The sequence below is a fragment of the Pezoporus flaviventris genome, unplaced genomic scaffold (assembly GCF_033815535.1).
Source record: "Pezoporus flaviventris isolate CSIRO_AGI_PZ_B2104156 unplaced genomic scaffold, CSIRO_AGI_Pfla_v1 ptg000001l, whole genome shotgun sequence".
In the NCBI taxonomy this organism is placed as follows: domain Eukaryota; kingdom Metazoa; phylum Chordata; class Aves; order Psittaciformes; family Psittacidae; genus Pezoporus; species Pezoporus flaviventris.
In genome coordinates, this window is record NW_026892549.1 from 62,634,836 (window position 1) to 62,658,916 (window position 24,081).

Genomic DNA, 24,081 nt, shown 5'->3' on the forward strand with positions numbered 1-24,081 from the left:
TTGTGCTGACACACAAAATGCTTTATTCATACAGATTGCGTGTCACTTACTTTACCAATGAAGAAGGTACAACAGAGATTTAGAGAACTAATACGTTGTCCTGGGGTATTGGGAATCTTTTTTGCTCTGATTGTTTTTGCTGTTGCTGCTCTGCCACTGTACTTCTTGGTGCACTTCACATTCAAGTCTACAAAGAGAGAACAAGGAGTCAAATCATGTGTAGCACTAGTCCTGTTACTGCATTTAAATGTCATAAGAGTAGACTGGGAAAGCAATTAAGGTTCTTTTGTGTCTCAAATCCACAATCATCTCCTGGGGAATGGCTCCCCACCCCCCTAATTTCTTTGCTTGGCAAAAATTTACTGAAGAATGCAGTAATAGACCCAAACAATGAAAAAATAAGGCACAACTATATCTCGCTGCAGGAATAAACCATCTGCCTATAGCAAAATGCCCACAAGATTGTGTGAGAGCTTGTTATAGCCTGGTACTTGCTGAAGGCAGCTCAAGAAACATCACCAGCATGTGTGACACTCCTGTAAGAAGCAGGGAGGGGGCAGAAGATGCTGGTGGTAGTGTCCAGAAAGTGCAGGTGCCAGAGAAGCTGTTGCTGCAGAGCCTTTCTCCAACAGCCCTGTCTTGGCCCCCCTGATGCTGGGGGAGTACCAGCCCAGATTGTGAACCTGCTGGGGCAGCTTCTCAGGTTGGGCAATTTGCAATAGTTTTTCAGATGTCAGCGAGCCTTTATTTGCAGGACTTCCCCAAGACTGGGTATAGGGGAACACTCCCTTCTGGCATGCCAGGAAAGGAAAGGAGAAAAAAAGTCAAGGAGGAAAGAAAGAAAAGGGGGGAAGGGGGGGGGGGGAAGTGGAAAGGAAAGGCCTCTAAGCTCTAATCTTACATCTCTGGAACTTGAGCAGTTCTAGCCTGAAATCAAGCAGCCTACTGCTCTTCTGACTGCTACAGCAGACATGTGGAGGACTATCAGACCAGCACTTATCTCTCACCCCTTTGCCATTATCAGATCTTTCTCTTCCTCTGCTGAGCACACTGAGGAATGGGCAGAAGGATGAGAACAAATACTTGACCCATCCATTTTGCACCAGCAGAAGGTTTCCTGAGGAAGGAAAGCAACAGGAGGAAAAACAGGATACTGGGTACAACATGTTGGTATGGTAAGACATTGGGAGATAAATGACAGCCTACATCCATTCCTGTTGGGACATAAAGGCAAACAGATTAGCTGGCAGGTAAATACATATCCCACACCTCTCTCACCATAGGTTGGAGTTCTGTCCCATCTTCATTATCCTGGAAAGGTCTTCTGTGTTTTTGCTCGTCTGTTAACTTGTTACTCTGACTCACAAAGGTCTACGAGCAAAAAACAGGGTGAGATCATTTGGGAATGCAAACCATTATGTAAATAAAAATACCTGATTGAGGGAGAGAATTAGCCCCAGGCTAAGAAACTATAGCTGGTTCCTAGCTGGATGACACTGAGTGATACCAGGAGGGACCCTGCAGGAGCATCAGGGGTGATGAATGCAGCTGAGAAGGATTAAGCAAGAGAATCTGTTACATCTATTACAGGAACAAGGACTCTGGCTGCCTGAAATCCCTCACCTGGCTCTCTGCCACTGCCACATATTGCCCTGAGGGCCTCCCATCCCCAGATGTTTGTAACCCAGCTGTAACACGGACGACCCAAGTGAAATGCCTTCATGCATTGGGAAACTCAAAGTTCTTCGCTATATGAGCAAACTTACTCTTGATCATATAATGAGAAGGAGTTTGGATGTGCTGCCCCCAGTTTTTTCCCATACAAGGTTACACAGCCTATCCTGCCTGGAAGAATCCTTACCCCTGGGGGAAATCCCCTCTTCACCAGAGGCCCTAGGGCATGCCTAATTATAAGGAATTAAGACCAGAGTTAAAGAGAAACTGCCACAAAGTTTGGAAGTGGAGAGAGGAAAGCCTCTGTTTGCTTCATGAAGGAGAACTGGCTTAAGAAGTATTTTAGCATTTGGCAAAACAGAGGGAGAAGAATAGAGGTCAAGGCTTCAGAGTTTTCCATTCAGTAACATATTCCTATTCGGGATATGTGCTTAAGCACTGTTCTGAATCAAAGCCAAAGCACATCTGCTTGCTTCTGTATAAAGGGTTAAAGCCTATCTTTAGGCTGCCTTTTTGTTGGTTTGTTTTGTTTCCAACAAAATTCTATGAACATTACACGGAGTTAAACAGCAGCATCCAAAAAACCACAAAACACTTCTTCCAACACTGTCCTGAAGAAATCCCTCCAGAACATTCATATTGTATAAGCTATTCTGGCTGCTGAGTTTGTTTGTCATGAATCACCAAGATCTTTCTTTATGAAGGAAAAGACAGAATTGGCAAACATAGCATGAAAGGAAAAAACATCTGCATCTTCAGATATGCTCTTAATATGAAAGGGATGGCACATACACATTCAAATGTTTCAGATACTAGCTAAAGCTCTCCATTGCTTTTAGCTATGTAATGATTACCCATGAAAATGCTTGTGATACAATACAGGAATTATGAGGGTAAAGTCACAGAACAATCAAATCCAGAGGCAGAAGAATTTAATCAAGAGACAGAAGGCTGTTTTGGCAAAGGAAACTATAGCTATGAAGCAGAGCAACTCGAGTTTGTGTGAAGTCGGCTCAGAACTACAGCATTCATAGGATGTGGATGGACCCCTGACCTGCTGCTGGTAACAAGCAGCTATAGTAAGTCACAACAAACATAAACATCTAATCTTAAAACACCCCATGGGCTGATCTCTGCAGCCAGCTCATCTAGTTATTTATGGTTTTTAATGACCAATTATATACTGAACATATATCTACTAAGGCCTGAAAACTCAGCCATTACTTACAGGGTATGATCTGAGAGAAGGCAGCAGATCAGAGCTAGCACACGGGAGTCAGAGGGAGCCATTTAATTCACTTTATAAATTCACTTGTGATTTGCATCCCTGTGCCCATCCTGTTCTAAGGTGTTGGAAAGGAAATAGCATGGGTTGTGGGTTCAAACTACTAGGTCCTGGGGAAAGAAAAAGTCCCCCAAAGCTTAGAATGGCTCAAATGTCTTTCCTGTTACCACTTGGGTTTACCAGCAGTTCCTGATCCACAAAGTACGGCCTCTCTGCAGATCCATCATTTGTTTCCATATCAATAGCAAAGCAAAGGAAGATGGCATCTGCTGTCACTTCAAACACAGACAGAAAGCTGTGGGAGATCAGGCAGGCAAAGAATCCAACCAGTAACAGAGGAACTACCCATGCTTGCAACTCCCGATGGTAGTTAAATGCCATCAATCCTCCAAAAACAGTAAAACATACAACAAACACCTGTAAAGGGCAGTGAGAGAGAAATGCAGCCTCATTAATCATGGAGAAATGCTTCTTAATAAAACCCCCAATCCCCCAAACTCCCCAATCCAGTATTTTGACAGCACATCTCATCTGGGAAATAGCTCTGCAGTTTCTGGCATCCTGCACTTGTCACACTTTGTGTTCAATTCCTCATGTCAATTCCACAGGGCAGAGGCAATCTTCTACTATGTAATTACCAAAGACTCATTTTAATGAGAACTGTAGGAGTGGCACCAAGGATACTGATCCAACTAAATCACTCTGTAAAAACTATGAAAAGGATTAAATTCCTTAAATGTTATCTTCTCTCCTGAACTCATTTTACAGCATAAACAACACTGACTTTAACAAAGATAAGCCTTATTTACTTTAGGTATAAGAAAAGAGATTCAAACCCCTGATTTTTCACTTCATTCTTGCAGAACAGTACTTCTGTTACTCTTACCTTTCCTAGAAATAGGATAAAATCTCCAAAACAGCTAATGGATGCAAGCTTAGCAGAATTCTTTGCCAAAACAAAGACAGCATCCTTTGCTGATGTACAAAAATTGGTCCCATTTATAGCTGTAGTTGTATATGCATGCTGAAATGAGAGAAGACGCAGCGAGAAAGGGAAGACTCTTAGGCACTAGATATTACTTAAGCAACATGCAAAGCCTTAAACTCTATTTGGAAATACAGACTTTATGAATGTAAAAGTATTTTGCGTAATACAAAGTTCTCTACCCTAATTTTTTGTTAATGAATACAAGTACCACAAAACACTTACTTAGCTGGAGTCACACTACCCAAACTTGCTTGTTTTCTATGAATCTATCACCAAGACTGCTGGCAAACTATGGAGGTGGAACAATCAGGTTATGTAGCTGTAAAGTCACTGAAAAATTGATGATTTAAAAGCTTTTCTATGTGCCCCTTTCAAACTATTCATATGCTACTTAAATTCAAGCTTATGCCTGCAGCCATAAAACAAACTCATTTGGAAAATGACTGGAAAAGAACAGCTAAAGGATCCTGGACCAGACCAGGGAGTGCTATGTTCTACACACAGATTTCAACAGACATCAGTTTATTGATGTACTAGAGAATTTTACACGATTTCTCTTTGTGGAAACTTGCCAATACGGGTGGGGAGGTCAGAATATTTACCTCAATGGACTGGATTATTTTAGCAGTTGTTGTGCATAACCTGACAGATACGTCCCATTTATGGGACTCCTCAACAAGACTGAAACCGTGTCAAAAATATCAGCCGAGAAAAACACCATTCAAGACACCTGAAATATGTGCTGATCCTCACCGGCAAGTCTCACAAGCAGTTTATCTTTACTCAAAATATAAGAAGGTGCATTATGCCTCAAAACCAGATTAGTACAGTCAGTAAGAACCACAGTGTGCAATGGATTACTGTTTGGAAGGAATTTATATACCCAAACGTGTATTTGCTCCTTAGATTACTTTTGCTTCACCTGAAAGTGAAAAAATACCTATAACTGGTCTGCTGAAAGTCAATTATATGGCCCACTGCAAAACACTTCCTGGTTTTCTTACTTAGAAGTTAAAATAAGCTATCTGAAGGCAGAGAAAATCTATTTCTGCAGAGGTCAGTTTTACCCCACAGCAATTTCTGGAACATACTGTAGTGTAGCAAAGCAGTATTAACTTAAGACAGAGAAAGAAAGACATTAAATGCGGTCTAAGATCCTTTGTCTCTTTATTGTGAATATTATTTTATATATGACAAAGGGGTTTTCTCTTTCTCTCATAGTAAGCAAAAAAAGAGTAGAACTAAAGGGTGATATCCTGTATATATTGTACTTACACAGTAGTAACTACATCCATAGATGGAAGAAGTGTCAGTTAGAAACATAGATTTATTGCCTACTCTAAGAAAAATCGAAGACTCCACTGAACTCTACAGAAACACATTGAGTATCTGCATAAAAATCTGTTTAAACAAGCAAGCTCACTTCATTCCTAAATAGGAAAAAATGCTTTCTGTGCTAACTCCCATTTATCCTGACACTGCTCCTTTTCCCTGGGACACATGAATAGACCCACCTTTATAACATGCGGGGAGTTAAGTCTGTGTCATCATTCCATTAATAGACCCAGAGCTGAGACACAAGGTGCAAAGGGTTATCTAAGTTTGTTTCTGTCCCTTATGAATTCAATTCACAGAACAGATCCCGATCTGGTGCTGTCACTATAAGTCTGGCCAATAAATGAAACAGAGATTCTATATTCACTATAAATAGTCCTGTTTTTAAAATGAAAAAGAATGCTGAAAATGCACGTGCACTTGTTCAAACATTGTTTCCAAACGTAAGATAAATACCCATTTGTTTGCACTCTTGAATTAGTCACTTTGGTATCCGAAGAATGTGCAATGAAAAGAATTGCTGATATTTATTAACTAGAATAGTTATCTTGGGAAGACTGAAAATAATACTGGAGACTGAGTACTACCTGCACAGGGGTTTGGTGTATTGGTAAAAAAAAAAATGGCATTTATAACAATTACAACTTCAACAAATCATGGAAGTAACAGCTAGTCATGACATCTACACAAGAAAGCAGGCAGGTAATAATCCAGCGTTATAGAAGGAATAACAGACAGAAAGGAATGAACTGCTGAACACTACAAGTCACTGACACAGGTGAAGCAAGAATGTTACTAGTACAGGGTGAAGACTTAAAACCAAGTGATCTCTACCTCTGAGCAAAATATACCTTCCTGAGGTTGAAGGGTTTCTTGTTTGGCCTAGACTGTCTCTCCATCCACTTTTCTGCCAGTTCCCATGCAGACCCCATACCCTGGTCCCATCCCGCCACGCTGAAATCTACACATTCTCACTAACAAAATACATCTCTGACATCGAAGCAAATGTGTGTTTCCATGAAACTTGCACAGAAATGAGCTCAAATGACTTCTCATCCACCGGAGCACATCTAACACACACAGCTGTTATGAGTATTTGCAAATCATTCTGGGTTTTGGACCAGGAAGCTTAGATATCCCATTAATTTTGCAGTGGCAGGGTATGCACAAGAACTTAATCCCTTTCAAAATAAAGACAGTTCCAAAGGCTAAGACAGTGGGCCATGGTCAGTTAAGAATCTGCTATTATTTAGAAACAGGTCATTTAGATGTGGTTTTCTACAGAACATCTTCCCTTTTCTCATGCGCAAAAGATTTAGTGAACTTGAAAATGTTTGAGAGAAAGGCAGCAGGAATGATCCAACAGGTATGGAATGTCTTCTGTCTGGGGAACAACTGAGAACACCAGGCTCTTCTGTCTGGAAAAGAGGTGACTGAAGGAGCATGCAGGAAGAAGGCTACAAAATCATGAGAAATGCAGAGAGGGTAGGAAGGGTTAGATGGCTCACTGCTTCTTCCAGCACAAAGACTAGGCAGGGGCAGGAAGCAGTAAGAGCCAAATTTGAAAACAGATGGTATTTCTCCTCACTGTAAGTCTGTAAGCTGTGAACTGCTGGACAAAGGATGCTTTAGCTGCTGTAAGTACACATGAGCTCAAGTGGGGCTGGGAGAGTTCAGGGAAAAGGAATCCACTGAGTTAGTAAACACACAGAAAACATACTCAGATCAAGTGGTCCCTAGGCTGGAAACAGATATATAGGGAAATATACTCTTGTTCTACCTGAGAGTTCACTCACAGCCACTGTGGGAGATGGGATACTGAGCTGGATGGAGATTCAGCCTGCCTGTTATGCTCAATGAACTGATGTTTTACAATGGTAGTCTCTGCTGCAGTGACAAACAAGTAATAATGGCACTGATAGCACACCACTGATCAGAAAGCATGGGAGACAGTGGGCCAGGATCAGTTTTTACCCTCGCATCAGCAGGCTGGTACTGCATCACCACCTTTGTGAAGAACACAAGCCTCCTCTGGCTGGGAGCCTGGGAACTAGACACAAGTTTCTCAGTGTCAGGATGAATAAATAAGGAATGTGAATGTTTACATATTTCCAAATACCACAGTATGCAAAAACCCCTCTATTTAAAGAATACATCCTTCTGTGCCTCACAACACAGAATGTCCAGGGTCTTGGAAAAACTGACCTGCTGGTTTCATGAGAAAGGCACTGTGGCTTAGATCCAGGCCATGAGTTCCCCAGTTGTTGAGAATAATTGCTACTTTGTGTAATGACTGAATTCAGCCCTCCGCTCTAGGACTTGTTTTAATAAAATGGCTTTGGGGAAGAAGGGTGTCGTACCCCACTTCAGCTTTTCCTACTCTGTTGGTATTTTCTGACTGACCTGATCTTGTTGCTGCCCACTCTCCTGGGGGCTGCCCTGGTCAGCTCCAGCCAGCAGTGTCTTGGCTTGCAAGTGTCCCAGCTGCCAGTGGAATCCCCTCAGGAAACAAAATCCAGTGGCAGCAAAAGGCAGTGATGTTTCTGTGGCTGCTGTACAGCAGTTAGCGACCCAGTGAGAAAGCTGCAGCTTGTTCCTCAGACAGTGGTGGGAATCAGAGCAACATGGGCCTGTGAGGCCTCACTGAAGAGATCAGGACATGCAAGACTGGAAGGGACTCTCAGCCACTCCAGCCCCTGGCTATTTCAGGTTAGCACATTATACAATGTCTTAAGTGCAAAGCTCCCTCTTTAAACTGCTTAGGGTTTTTCCCTCTCCCAACCTTTATGTTTGGAGTTACTCCAGACAGTTGTACCTCTGATCCCTAGGATCCTTCTTCCAACTTCCAGACAACATTTACTCATGAACAGTTTGCTCCTGCTAACGCTGACCTTGTCTTGGCTCTTCCCCCTCCCTTCTGTTTCTCTTCTTGATATACTCATAGATGGTAACTCGCTCTTACCCTTCATCTGTTAAAGTAGACACACCAGGATATTCCAGTTCCCCTGTGAGATGAGCCTGATCACCTAACCAGCAGCTTGCACAATGGCATTTATCCCCCTCTTTCTGGTGCAAGTATTTCATCTCATACCTTCCAAGACTGAACCTGCCCTTTCTGCAGCCTTGTTAACTAATGGCTATTGTCCTGTGGTTGACACACACACGGAGAATACTCTCCTCTCCCACTTCAACCAGCAAGCACACAGCTAATACAGACACAGTTAGTTTTGATTCTTAGGTTAATTACCATCTGTAAGAAACCCTTCAACAGCCTCCCAATTTTTTTCAAGCAACCAAAGAAGCACAAATTTCCTTTATTTCCATTCTAGCTTATATTTGCACTGTGGTCCTTTAACTTACTTTGCTTCCTAATCTCTGTGTCATCTACTCCCTCCCATGGCTATTACCCAGTGGGAAGGACCAACACAACCTTCTCTGCAGAGGGCACTTGGGTGTTCCTTTCCTGCACTGCTACACCTGGGCTCCATTTCAACCACAGGGCTTGGACCATAAGGATACTACTTGAAGTGCCCATTGCATCATGATTACATCACTACTGGAGCTGCTTACATTGGCTTCTGCAGTTAGTGTGACAGTGTTCTCATCTGAGAGCTCCGAAATAAAATCGCACTGAAAATTTCCAGAGAGTTGTTCACAAATTGCTCTGCTCAAACGCACTGAATTGTCGGTCATTTGCTTCACTGCATGTTATTTTCTTTCTCTCTTTTAAAATGGGATAGGGGAGAAGAGAAAGGTACCAAAGCAAGAATTAGTCAGCCGTGTTCATCTCTATCCGCTACAGGGTTTAGCCCACAGAGCAAGTAAAGACCTAAGGAAATTTATTTCCTGTTATTGAATGCATAAAGCCACTAAAAGAAAACCAAATGTATTTCAAATATTATTTCACTGAAGATTAAACATTTTTGCCAACTGGATTTTCAAGATGATTGAAAATTTAGCTTAACATCTAGAAGCAATTTTGCCAGTAACATTAAAATGCAATATTGGTTTTGGGAGGAAAAAGGAGTACTTGACGGGGTGAAGCATAAATGTGTTTGGCAGTGCAGAGAAGTGTACTTTCATTAGCATGCATGGATTGTGGTTTTATCTAGGTCACTTCTCTGCAAGGCATTTAACTGCAACCTCCTGATAGGCTTCCATCCAAAGTTTAAGACCAAGCCAATTGCCAGGGATATATGACCATTAGATAGACTTGCTTCTGGTTTTTTACACTAGACAGTCGCTTGCTTTCAGTGACAGTGTCTCAGCACTGGCAAATGCAGGCTGTAACACACTGCTGACTGCAGTAATGCCCACCACAGGGCATGGAAGGCTACACTGCAAGTAACCGCGCTGTTGAAAACAGAGGAACCACAAACTGCTCAGCAGCTCCTTCAGAAACCCATGTGCTGCACTTCAGAGAGGCTCACTGCCAACTGGCTGCACATGAACCCAGAGCAGACACAGGAAAGCAAAACTATCCTGAAATAGATAGATGGAAAAGTCACTGCAACAAGGTTGTAATGGGGAAAAAGCAGCGAGCACTTTGATGTATAAGAAGACTACCAGTACGATTTAAGAAAGCAGGAGACAGACCTTGTAGCTCCCAAACCACATGAAAAACACAGTATATTCTTTTTATGGAAGAAAAATTTCTATCTCCCAGATTTTTCTGGAGATGATAGGCTCTGTTTATCTGGAACATACTGAACCCATCAGAGCCAGCAGATGAAAAATCTGTGGTAATTCTGACAAGTGTTGGCGAACAGAACTGTCAAGTAAGGATAATGACTTTATAGTCACAAAGCACTTCTCATCCAGATAGAGCCCAGAGTGCTTTACAATTGTTACTAATGGATTATACACACACATGAATCACTTTGCCCATGACTGAAATGGAAGAGCTTTAGGAGTGAACTGTTTAACAGCACATAGCAACACTACACCACAGTTTAGCACAGGATCCAGTTGCAAATCCAAGAGAAATTTAGGAAGACAGACTGTAATTATCCACACTGCAATGTGCACAGGACACTGGGTTTACATTACCCCTCACTTCCAACAACCACCACTGGAAATACGGCAACGGTCAGCATCTAACACAGCACTTTGTCACGATGGAAAGAGGACAAGGCACCTTTTTGGCCCTGTTCCCATTAAATTCCAGAGAGCTGAGCAAAACTGAGCTGAGCCTGCAGAGAACAAGTCACTTCAAGGATGCATGCAACTACCAAAGTCGCTGTTAAATCCCACCTGAAAGATGGCACCTTTCCATCCATAAAGCCTGAGAAGTACTCTTTGATAACATAACAGAGAACTTGGGAAGAAAGAAGCTTGCGCTACATCAGCAGTGTTACTTCCTCCAGCACCTGTTTCTCATCTGCAAGCTTCCCAGAGGGAAAACAAGGGGCTCTGTTTAATCCTGATTAAACTTGTGAATGAAGGAGCAGAAAGAATTTATGTCATCTAAGCAATATAACAACAGGTTGAAGAAAAGAGTGCATTAGTGATGGGGAAAACTTTTGTTTTTTTTTTTGGGGGGGGTGTTAAGAGTTTTAGGTAATTTTATGCTTATTATTATAGTGAAAGTAATAGAATAAAAGGTAAAAATACAGTAAGGAATGTTAACACATACAATAAGTTTTGGACCTACTTTTCTAACAGCTGTTCCACATTTGAGTCATTTCAACTCACACAAGAAGCAAAATCTGAACTAAAAAATACTTTCAAAATAGTAGAAACATCGGTACCAGCAATTTCTGAACCCCTTCCAGGTCCTACCCTCAAGGCCATGTTCAAAAGCCATGTGACATTTCAAGACTGTAGCCTCCCTCACTGATCTCAATAAGAGCTGTTATGAGTTCAGTACTTCAGTACATCAGATACATTAATTTCTCTATGAAATGCAATAATCTGAGACCAATGTTACCCCTTCAGACAGGTAAAACTCCTATTAAAATCTTGCAGTGTGTTCTTATTTTTCTTCTCCTCTAACCCTCACCCAGACTGCCCTGGATTTGGAGTACATGGAACACCATCATCCTTGCCAAAAAGATGTTCCAACAAACAGGTATCTAACAGCAAACAGTACTATGATCATTAGGTTAAAAGCCAGGACTCATATAAAAGCAGAAACTTGCCTACAATAGACTAGGAAACAGGAAATCTTTAAAGGGAATGAGAGCTACCATACAGCCTTCTGAAACAAAAGGAAGAACATTACAGTAATTAATTCTTCTTTTAACAAACACATAGCATACAACAGCTGAAGAAAGTAAATACTAGGATGCTGGATCTCTTTGAAAGGCAGGAAGCTAAGGGGAAAGGGTGACTACAAATGGAAAGCCTGGAATCAAAAGGAACTCAAAGATTCCTCACTCAGTCAGTGACCATAAGATCTACCTAAAAAAAGCTAAGCCTGGAAAATTCATCATCTAGAACCTGAAATTTCACTGCACAAATATTTAATCTAGGCTGAACTAAGTGAAAAACTTGCTCTTCAGAGTGGTCCAAGATTAAACTTAATTTATGCACCTCCTTCGGAGGAGAAGTCAGATCCTTTATCAGCATTGTCTTGTTTACTTCATTACTACCCTGAGCAATGAGAACAAAAAACATGACAATCAGAGTCAGGAATCAGCATGAATATCTGATTCCCTTTCACATTAAGAATACCACAGTCACCAGAGATAATGAAGGGAGAGACTGACAAAGAGAAAAATTAACTATGTATAGTGATGTACACAGAGCTGGAAAACATGTGGATAAAAAGGATCAGGAAAAAGTACGAGTTAAGTATCTAAAAAACTCAGAAATCATCCATTTCAAATAAACCCTCTTTTGGAACAAAACTGCTAACAAAACAAAGATGTCACTCAAAAAAAGAGAACATGTTCTTTTTCATCATGGATCATATTCCCAGATAAACTGATAATGGAAATCAGCCAGGAGTTTCCACTTTCAGGTGGAAAATACTGAGTCTAGTTTAATGACACATCTGCAGATAGGGTTCTTACTTCTTCACTGATTCCTTCCACCTGGAAATCTCTGTATTTCAGTAGTCTGTCAGGCAAAGCTCAACAAAATACTGTCTTCTTCCCTACAGAAGTAGCAAGTGGCCCTCTAAAAGGATTATCCCAGGCTGTGATAACCAGTTTCCTAAAATCTTGTACCTTGCATGTTTGTGAATTCCCTGTTTCTTTGCAACAAGTACCATCTACACTTGAAGACTAGTTTAGTTTAGGTTTAGTTTAGTTGGCCAGCAGAAAACTTTGGCTTGCACACACTGGATGTTGCTTTAGTCATGCTAACTATAGCTAGCATATACACACAGCTTGTACGTATACAGATGGTTGAGTGACAGACACGTGAGAACATACCTGGTTAAAGTATCTTAAGCAACTTTCCTGACACCAAAAGCAGCAGAAACAGCACTTGAACAGGCACTTGGCACATGCACTCTCCTGCAGTAAAATGAAATGTTTGGTTACCGGACACAGAATTAGACTCAAAATTGCCATTTTAGGAAAACTTGCCTTACAGGTGACTGACTCTTCCAATAAAGCACTCATTTGGGCACAAGCTATTTCCTTCTGAGTTACAGGAACTGTTTTTAATTCACACCCTGTAGTATTAATGACTGATGAACTGAGCATATCTTCTTTCTTCCTGTGCACAGGAGATTCATCTCTGAGAAAAGAAAGTAAGTGCCACAAGCAGCTTTGTGAGCTAACAGCTGTTTGGAGAGCAAAGCAGGCAGGCAATTCAGTAACCCTTACAGCACTTTACAGCGATCAGGGAGTACACTGACAGTCTTCAACTTTTTTGTTTACCTAAAAACCTTCACAGTTCTGAAATGACTGGTACCTTAATGGACAGAAAGAAAAGAATGGGCATAAAGCTTGTATGCAATAGAATCCCAGATTGGTTTGTGCTGGAAGGGACCTTAAAGCTCATCCAATTCTGATCCACTGCCACAGGGAGTTGCCTAAATCTTCCTTTAAAATCACAGTTGTGCAGTCATGACAGCTCTTTCTCCTTGCCAAAGTGTCAGAACTAACTGCAGTGGTATGTTTCCAGCAGAAGGTAAGAGATGTGGAGATGCATGAAAGACAAAGAAGTCAAGCACAACCAAACCAACACAGCTCTATTTTTTATATACCTTAAAAGATGTGGTTTGGATCCTACACAAATCTCTGGAATAGTTCTTATTTCATACATTCTTTCTACAAACTCCTATTACAAGGCAGATTAAATATTTTCTAGTAGATATCTTAGATGTAACAACAAAGTTCTTCCTTACCTTTGTTTTTGTAAAATTTACAATGCAAACAATTTTGAATAGAGCATTCTGCCAATTTTTTCCTTTATCATTCATAGAAAACTTTACATATAAACACTAAATAAAGCTGGTTTATACTCACCTACCTTCTGTTTTAGGATATTATAAAAGTACAAGAGAAGAATCCTTGGTATTCTCAGTATTGTGATGAGAAATGAGCCTTTTACAGCAGTTCCTAGGTGATAGCAAAAAAGAACTGATATGGAAGACAGGACTGGGTGAGGTGGTGGGTTAGTCTTGTTCCTAGAAAGAAAACCAAAGAATTTTAACTTGATTTAAAAGCTTAACTGAAGGATATATACATGGTATCTTTTCAGGATTGGGAGATTTCAATAACTAAGCCAGTATCTCTTTTCGCACTTCAACAACTCCAGTTTTCTTACTGACTTCATCTAAATGTTCACCTTAGTCCAAAGGAAAGCAGCCAAGTGTGTAACTTTTATTGGATTAGTTTAATTCTTAAGCAATGACTCTTTTGGTATATTCAGTAATGGAAAAAGATCTAGAAAAAGCCTACAATGGAAAATACCAGAAGTAAGTGAACACCATCTGAGAATACTTCCTTGAAACCCTCTCTGCTTTCTGTCACTTCTATTCTCCACAGTCTTTCATTTTACTGTTGTTTCTGCAAGATCTTAGGCTGAAGGAATGAATCTGCTCTTTCTGCTTTAGATAAAAGACCAACTAGAAAAAATAGCACAAGCTTTCATATCTACAGTTGAGATCTAATATCTGCTTTTATTGATGCAATTTGGTCAACTTTTGCTTTAAATACTGTTCAGATAATTATATCTTATTCACTGAACATGATTTGTTTTCCGAGGGAATTCTTGGTCCCGTTCTAAAGGTCAGTTTAATGTCAATCATTTACAGACAGTAGTATGACACAGCTCTTAAGAATGTACATAAAAACCAGGAAAAGAACTTCAAGCCACTCCCCCACCCTTTTTCAAATGCTGTAAGAAAAGAATCAATTAGATTAATGCTATAAATACCTATAAAAAGCTGTTTGAGGAGATTAACCCCTCCCCCCCATCAACAGTCATAAATAGCCCTTCTATAAAGCAACTCTTCAGCAACTGGCGGAACCCTGTGAAATTTACATAGATAACAGACCAGCAGCAACTTGGCTCAGCAGTTAAGATCAAACCTTGTATCACAAAGAAGATGCCTTATTTTCATCAGTGACTCCTTCAAAACGTCTGTTATCTTGAACGGTTAATAGTTTGCACAATAAACTAAGAAATAAAAAGGCAGTGATAAGAAAGTGACTGGTTGGGGCTAAAAAGCTCCACAAGGATATCAATCATACGCACTGTATCTAGAGAGGTATCACAGTTCTACAAGAATCCTGGAGGTATCACTGCAGTTCATTCAAAACACTAAATACTTTGCAAGCAAAAAAGTTGTATTTAAATATCTGAATATGCCACATTATTTTAAATAGGAAATTCCAGGAAAGCAGTTGCTGCATTTATTATTTTTGGTCTTATGGTTAGGGGAACAGCTTGGGGGATAGTGGAATTTTATACTGTATAAGCCGGTTTGTTGGGGTTGCTGTGTTAGAAGCACATACATAGCAATATAGATAAGTTATTCTATCCATATCATACCATTCTTTCCTTTTCCCTCATATACTATCTTAGAAATTACAGTCTCAGCCAGATCTCAGAATATAAAAGATTAGGTTTCTGCCAGTTGAATGTTAACCAATGGTAAGAAATAGAGAGAGGACTCTCATGTTACTAATTACTTCCTACTGAAGAAAAAAAATGAAGAAGGGACCTGATATTTTTAACAGGACTCACTAATGAGCAGGAATGTCAAAATTTGAAGTATAAATGCATTTCTAGATGTTTGGATGCTCTTCCACACCTTCTTTTCCAAGTAAAGGTATTCTCACCAGAACAGGGTCTGACAAGGTTTCTTGTTGCGCTTCCAGGACAAAGATTTTCCTTGTGAATCCTGTGCATATAGACTCCACTGCATGCACACAAGGTATCAGGGACAAAAAACAGGGGTCTGCCTGATAAAACTGGTTACAAGACTGAGTAGGGCCACAGACTGCTTCTCCTCTTTGGCATTCCAACTTTATGTGACCACAGGATCGTCTGATTTACATAGCACACTACTGTTCCAAAATCCTGTGAACCTGGATCCAATACCACATCAGCTTTTAATAATTTTCTTTCTCTGGTGCTGCCAATTGTCTTGATTCTCTTGTAAGCTCTGTGACTCTCAGTATCTTTCTAACATCCAATTCCCTTCAATCTAATCATCACACATGCATCTCAGCTTTCATCTTAAAAAAACTTCGTGTGTGGAGAAAAAATGCCATCTTGACACATCCAAAAGATGTAGATATATGAAAAAGAACAAGAAGCATTTCTTTAAAAGCCTGTCCCTTTCAGAGCTGGGCTTATAGCTCTCTTCAATTGCGCCGCATCTGTTTCAAAGACTGCTTAAAGAGAGATTTAGTGTAAAATACTTTAGAAGTGTTACATACTTCCTTAATTTCAACCCTGTGCAGTGACAGACATGCACTGGAGTTACTGAATAAGCTTAGATACGGACAGGACAGTGATGTCTGTGACATTGATCAAGTACCCAGAGGGGAAAAGCCTCATCTGACTGAAAAGGTACATATGCACACATAATACCTAAGATGAAAATAAACCCTCATGTAAGGCATAATACTAACAGCAAAGGTTTTTTAAAAGACTGACCCCTTTTCACAAGTCACCAAAAGCAATCATTATGCAAAAAAAATTTCTTCATTTTATTAAATGAATAAAATCTTTCATATATTCATGTTTCATCCGAAGGAAAAGGCAAACTCCATTTTCAGTGGTGGTTTTCTCACAAACATACGCTACCTGTAAAGCTAATCCAGCTAAAATGACCGCTGCCCTCCCCATTTGCAACTCTTGGCCATGCAGCACATTGCTGTGCATGCTGCGGACTGAGATTTCCGCAGGGAAAGGCAGTGCCATTTCCTCAGAGGACTTACAAGCAAAGAAGAAAGCCTCCCTGTGAGGTATCATAAACAAACTCTTGTGACATGCCTTTATGATGCTGCCCCAGGGGATACATTAAAAACACACAGCAAGACAAGCTCAGAATTGCTGGAACAGCTTGAGATAACCCTTGCCCTTGATGGTACGACTGCTCTCGCTGCTAAGCAGCCTCTGCCCATTCCCTTACTGCTCTGCAGATCTGTGCTCACAGCCTTAAGGCTAGGAAAAGGGATTACCAGTACAGAGAAACTGTATTTCACCTTCCAAGCACAACTCTCTCAACACAGTACATGCCACCTGGCAAGAAAGAGGAGGGCTTGACAGTAGATATGCAAGATTATTTCAACACAATTGGGTGCAGGAACCTTCTGTGGCCAGTCCCTGCAGCAGTCAAAAATAGCTGGAAAGCGGAAGAGTCCAGCAGAGCAGTAAATGTCATCACAGGGGTTTCTATAGGTGCTTCCCTGGAAGAAGACTGGGACAGTATCTTTGTGTTGGGGATTTGGGTGGCGTATCATACCAACATGCACCATACAACCCAGTAAGTCAGTGAAGCTGCTTTTCTTCCCGGTGCTTTCTCAAGCAAGCCAATTGAAATGAACCCTTGGTGTCTCAGCGTTCAGCTGCTAAAGCTGAATCAGTTGCTGAAGATTGAGATACATACATTTGTTTAGAAAAGAGCAGCCCATTACCCACAGAACCACAGCCATGCTAGCTATTTGAGTTTAGAGTTTCAGTAAGAAAAAGATAACATGAGAAATGCAAGTTCTGTGACTGTGCCACTCTGCAGATTTCAACCTTTGAAAAAGCAGCATTTTAGGGTTTGTCTACTCTTCTACCAGTACCAGTTGCACAGCATGGCTGTTGGCTGCATAGAGAATCCTAGCAGAGGCAGGATCCTCATACACTTTAAACACTTCCCTGCCTTGGTTTTCTGGATGGGATGACAAAACATCATTTAAATGAATAGTGGGCAGTGACCCTTGTAGCTCTGCTGCTTTGGCTGGAGCTGATTCACTGTAGGAGTCGCTCCTGCAAGTGAGGCCTGTGCTGCTGTCTCTGCTGGGTGGAACGGAACAGACCATTTGGAATCCTTTCAGCAGGAGGCCTTTCCATCAGCAACTGAAGCACCCGAGAATTCACTCTAGAGACCATCACAGAAACCTGCTACCTTGGTTTTGGGGAGCCCAAAGCCTCCCTTTCCCAGCTGCCCAAGCCCTGCGGTCCCAGGCAGCTGCAGCCAGTGTGCCAGGGTCCCCAGACCCTCTCCTGCCAGGCTTCCCAACCAACTCTCACATTGCCTTCCTCAAGGGCTAATTATCCAGCAAATTGAGATTATCACCGCATTCCTCTAATACAAAATGGAGAAACGCCTTAAAATGCCAGAGTTTTTCACTGATCAGAAAATCTCTTCACTGGGCAAAGAACAGAGCAATAAGGGTGAGAGAGCTCATCAAGTACTTACGAGAAACAATGTTTTCTGGACACTACTCTTCATTGTCAAAAAAAAATCAAAGTGCCATGAGATTTAAATCTTCCTCCCAGTGACAGGATAGCACCAATCCAGTGCATGAAACCAAACCAATTTCATTTTACCATACTGCAAGTCTAAACCAACAGTGTATCTCAGATTTTTTTTTTCCCCTAATTCACTCCACATTTACATTTCAGGGCAATATAAAATTCAAGGAAGTTTACACAATTTTTTATTTTTAACCATGGTATTAAAAGCATTTACAGTTAACTGAAAATGCCTGCAAAAAGAGTAGCAGGCTAGACATTCAGTCAGTCAGACCACATGGAAACCCAGGGCAGGGATGAACACTTAGGAAGGGGTCAAACTGACCGCAAATACATGAAATTACAGAGGAGCTATCTATTGCATCTCCATTTGGAGACAATGCTCCTGGAAAAGGGTCAAATGCAGCCTGTGACTTCTGAATAGTAATTTCAGCAGAGTCAAACAAGTTCTGTTGGTGTGCATCAAGGCACAGTTTGGCCCAGTAATTCCAGTGGTAGGGGTAAATCTCATTGATAGGGAAGCCTACAAGGATGCCAGAGAAGGACTTTAAATTAAAACAGGGGAAGTTCAGGTTAGATCTAAGGCAGAAGCTCTTCCCTGTGAGGGTGCTGAGGCGCTGGCACAGGGTGCCCAGAGAAGCTGTGGCTGCCCCATCCCTGGCCAAGTCGGAGGCCAGGTTGGACACAGGGGCTTGGATCAACCTGCTCTAGTGGAAGGTGTCCCTGCCTGTGGCAGGGGCTTGGAATTGAATGACTTTAAGGTCTTTTCAAACCCAACCGTTCTGTGATTGTATGATACCTCATGCATTGTAAAATCTTTCTCAAGATCTTGTAACGAGCAACATTATTTTCTATTAAACTGGATTCTGAGATATTGACATAAGCTGCAGTTTGAGACTATTTTGTCTAGAACAAGATTGAAAGTAATGCTGGAAAATCCCCCAAACTATACTGGGATGATTCTACACTTACCTGTTGAAGTAATAAGTAACCACTGCCCCAGCAATTGTCATTTGTTGACAGGCAAGAATGAATTCACTAGTCCAGATCAGGCCAATGAAAAGATACCATGCCATGTAGTAAATTCCAGACAGAGCTCTGTATTCCACTTGTCCTCCTGAAGTAGTCTGTGCAGTACCTGGAGTTGGGATCATACCACTGTATTATTATAACACACCAAACAAGGAGGGAAAAAAGAAGTGCATAGACATGCTTCTACACCCTTTGTCTTAACTTTTCTTCAACAGAATTATAAAAACATAAATTCGGGTGCTATTTAATTCTATCCATTCTAAAAAAGTTAGAGAGGCAAAATGTAATTCAAATAGAATCATGGTAACTAGTTTTCTGTTCTCTAGACTTGCAATCTTGGTGCAAAATAGAGGCACAAAAAGGTGGGCTCTCACATAAACCCCTCAAACCAAAAAAAGGTAGGATATGCTTCAGTGGCACTACTATATTCAAGAATATTGACAAATTCATTTATTAAAGCTAAAAAAATTGCCTCCACTTCTGTCAATAACACAGAATTTATTACGTATCCAATAGATGGCTTTTCACCCAAGGTGGGGATAACTCAGATAACTTGGCAACCCGACCTTGTTCTATGCAATCCTATTTAAAACACTTGACCCTCAAGTCTAGCGAGGGATAGGGGCATTAGGACAGTCACTGCTAGTGAAAGGTTTCTAGGTCCACAACCTGCTGTTTTTTCTAGTTTACCAAGCCTTAAGTCTATCACCCTTAAAGATAAACTTGTCCACAGAAGAAAACCATCTCTGGAAGAGAGTGGTTTCTTAACTAACTCTATGAAAGAAATAAAGTGAGACATCAAGTTGTCTATTACTGCTAGAACAGCATTATAGCTTCAGATTTAATAATTCATGTGTTCATTTGGTGGCCTTAGCAGGGTTAGGTTCATGGTTGGACTCAGTGATCTTAAAGGTCTTTTCCAACGTAAATGATGAATCTATGATTCTATATGCTCCCACAGGACAGCGTATCACTTTCAAGTTCAAAAATACCACAGATGTAAAGCTATCTATGATATGGTTCACTTATTTCTGTCCTTTATTTTGATAATACTCAATAATAATACTCAAGAAGAGCTAAAAGTGAAAACAATAAAGATTTGTGTTCAGCAATACACTCAGGCTTAGCCAAGCTTTATAAGTCTTCAGAACCAAGGTCTGTTTGTCTATAAATGATGAAAAATATTCACCTAGCTCATTGTACCACTGCAAAAATATTTGAAAGTGCTTTGAAAGGTTCAAAAAATGCTACACAGGTGCACAAACACTGACATCTGTTCTAGTTACTTTCTTTCCTGAAAGGTTATCAGTTTTAGCTAAACTAAGCAAGCTCTTTACAGTGCTGTACAGTTGGTCATTCGCAGAAATATTGCTGCTTCCATTATATTCAAATGTATTTTAACCCTGTGAAATGCAAGATACATGATGGTGTGAAAAAGCCACTGGTCCGATTCATGTACTTTGTTACATTAAAATAAGCTATGCACTATACCATTCTGAATTCAAGGGATTTTCCAACTCCCTGACTTCTTCCTGAGGCTCTAGATAGCTGTTTGCCTGCAGCACGTGTCAAATATGCGCATTCACCAGGGACTACAGCCCTTAATGAGGAAGCTTACACAAATGATAGGCCAAAAGGTCTCCTACATCCTCATTTTTATGCAAAATCATTATGCCATTTGGTAGCAGAATTAAACATATTTTCTACCACACAATCTACCTGAAGATTCCTTTCCCAAAAAGGGCACATTTCAGGCTTTGCTTCTATAGTTTTGTCATGAAGACTTGCAGAATTCTGTTTGCTTTGTACCAGCTACTGAAATAACCACCTGCAGTAACAACTTTAGCTTTGCCTTTCCTGACCAGCCTTACACACGTGCATGTATGTGCTCTGCTGCACAGACATCAGGCACACCCTGCTGTGAGTTTATCATTGACCACTTTGCTGTCTAGGTATGCAAACTGGGTTTGGTACTTCACAGAAACCTGTTTACCAATGTAAACATCTGTGTGACTGAATCCCTGTCTTCTGGACCTACCGTGCATGCGTGACTGTGTCAACAGAGTTACATGCAATGCTACTTTTCATATGTCAGTCTTAGTAGCACAGCTAAACTTTAAAGCTATCCTAGATACCCTGTTGAGAAAAGTATATGCCATTTTCCTCATCACTCCACTGTGATCTATCTGTTCACACAAGCTATGTTTTCTCAACCAAGAGCTGAAATATGGTTTGTCAAGAGTCATGACTCTTTCTGATGTACTATACACTTTCAGTGATAACATTAGGAAGTCAGTAAAGAACTTTAGTCCCTACAGCTGAATCACCAAATCTGAAAACCTCTGATCAGTACAAGCACTGACCTGCTGCAAACGCTTCACAAGAAGTGTTGTTAACACTGCAAACAGGTACAAGTGTTTGCAGCAGGCTTCAGAAGAGTTTCTCCACCTGACTCTGCAGCCCAATGCTGTGCCATGATGTCGGGTGGCGTAGCAATGCAAAAGGTAGTGTGGACATGCAGTATCATTAACTACATTTTGATACTTTCACACTTATGCTCTCTCTTGGCAACTGCTGCTGCAAGGTTTTGCTGATGCCTGCAGTTATAAGGCTGTTATAAGAGACAAAAATTCCTAGGAAGTCTAGTCCAGCAATTTCCTTACCAGAAACAAAGAGCTACTGACCAGAACATACTGAGAGCCTGTTTATCAGTTCCTGTTAACAAGAGAATATGATATGCCCTTCCCACTGCTAAGCGAGGAAAGGTTCTGGCATCACACACCGAATCTTCATGCTTCCTTCAACAGAACTGATTGTGTTATTTTATTTAGCCTTTTTCCATGTAGTGGTATTTACAGCTAAGCTAGCTGACTGTAGCTGGAATGTCAAGGACCCTGCAAGAAATACATTTTTATTCCTGGTTTTGCTACTGCACAGCTTTATGTGGCAGTTCTATTGCTCGCTTGCCTGTAGGATGCACATTCACTACGTAAAAATCTCACACCGCCTTCTCATCCTACATGACATGCATAGTGTTTATGCCATTGAACTTCACAGCTCCTGCAGGCTGGAAAGTTGAAAGACATTTGCTGTGCCACATGGCCACTTGTTCTGCAGTGAAATGCCACACAGATTAGCAAACAGAAAGACTCAATAACCCCAAGACATATCAGCTTTTCCAAAGTACAGCTGAATTCCATTCCTAGCCAGATGATGGTTCTAACTGGTACCACGGTTTGTGCTGTCTCAAGTCTTGTGGAGTCTTGGCATTTCTCCTAGTTTTCTAGGTCTGGAACTCATTCAGTCTCTGCTGCTCTTACAGATTCTGAATTATCAAGGTACTTAAGCAGGTGCTTACCTTAAAATACATAAGTAGTCCCACTGATTCTAATAGGATTATCCATGTGTTTCAAGCCAGTCATGTGTGTAAGTACCCTTCCAAGTGTTAGCTATAGTTTTCTATAGCTCCCATTAAGTCTTCTCTCAGTGACACTAACTTTTGGAGGGGATGTAAATAAGGTGCCTGTGTGGTCACATAAAGATCAGGGGCACCACAGCTGAAGCAAGCATCATGTGCTCCAGAGCTGTAAGATGTGGAGATGCTATAAATGTTATCTAAACAGGGAAGATTCAAGGCAAGCATTAAGAACAGGTGCAGCACAGCAGCAAGCTAAAAATACAAAGCTGTTCTTTTCTATTAACCATACAGTACTACATGTATTTATTTTTACAGGATGTGTTAAGCACAAGTCATCCTAGAACAGCCAAACAACCCCCTAAGAGCTACCTTACTGTGAGCTGCTTTAGTATGCAGTGTTTTAGAGGACTCATATTTGGGTCTAAAAGTTGAAATACAATCTAAAGGAATATTCCCAATCCCAAATTTCATCTACCATTCACTTGCCCAGGTTTGAACTACAAAACAAATCCAAGGTAGAGTATGAGACTGGAATTCCAAACTTTTGCCTACACCCACCTCCTGGGTCACCCCGACAAAACTTCTCAAGCTGAGGGTTGGATAAAACAATCCTACTCCCCCTGCTACCTCCGCAGATCATTACAAGGCTAAAATTGCCTTTGTTGTTACTCTGGAATCAGAACTGCTGTAAACAACTGAGCCGACTGAGAAGAGGCTTGCCCACACTGCAGTATCGGCATCTAGCGGGCACGGAGGCTGCTGCAGGTCATTTACATGTTATTTACATAAACACCTCAGACCCTGCACTTTGCTAAGAACTCATTGTACATCCGGTGAGCAACAACAGCCACGATTTACCATTGTCTGCTTAACAAAAAGAATAGATACAAATGCAAATGGTACAATCAATAGAATCGCATTTCAACTAGAACAATAATCGGGTATGTGGAGTGGTGTTTTTCTACCTGCATCATGCTTAGGTTAAAATTGGTAACCTAGAAGTGGTTTAGATTATTTACCGTGCAGCATGATTATGCTTCTTCTGTACTGTTTGTCTAACTTGCTGGAAACATCAGCATTCCTATTAGACTAGGGAAAAGACCAAAAATCAAATACCTTTGAGTCAGGAGACGTGTGCTTGCACTAGGAATGTCACAGCAGGTCATAAACTGTTTGAATACTCTCCAAGCAGACAGAGAAAGAAAGGAAAAAGAGAAGTTGAACGGAAACATCTAGCAGGAAACAAAGACTATATCCAGGGAAAGAAAAATGGCACAACATGGAAAAAGCATAAAGAGCTTCTCAAGAGCAGTTTTCATCGGGTTTTATTTCCCTGTGAATACATGGGGAATTTGCTTTCAGATATAATGGGCAAGTCACTACTTTCCTGCAAAGTCTGTAAAAGCATCCAGGAAATAACCTGACTAGTTTCCCATCCTGCATTTACCATCAAGCTGTTTGTGTCACATG

The 24,081-nt window shown here is 40.9% G+C and overlaps 1 protein-coding gene across 2 annotated transcripts in view; it reads right to left on the reverse strand.

Annotated features, from left to right (window-relative positions):
* Positions 1–24,081, reverse strand: part of SLC44A3 (solute carrier family 44 member 3) — a 34,327-nt gene continuing 10,246 nt past the window's right edge. Inside the window, exons 10-16 of one of the 2 annotated variants that reach the window (XM_061461848.1) lie at positions 23,728–23,791; positions 13,710–13,866; positions 12,662–12,745; positions 3,846–3,983; positions 3,140–3,376; positions 1,279–1,371; positions 1–187 (exon numbers count right to left, since the gene is read on the reverse strand). In XM_061461848.1, coding sequence (XP_061317832.1) covers positions 182–187; positions 1,279–1,371; positions 3,140–3,376; positions 3,846–3,983; positions 12,662–12,745; positions 13,710–13,866; positions 23,728–23,791 — 779 coding nt within the window. In that variant the 3' untranslated portion in view covers positions 1–181. Of the gene's footprint in view, positions 188–1,278; positions 1,372–3,139; positions 3,377–3,845; positions 3,984–12,661; positions 12,746–13,709; positions 13,867–19,133; positions 19,300–23,727; positions 23,792–24,081 lie in introns of both variants that reach the window. The other variant, XM_061461846.1, reaches the window with a different exon arrangement.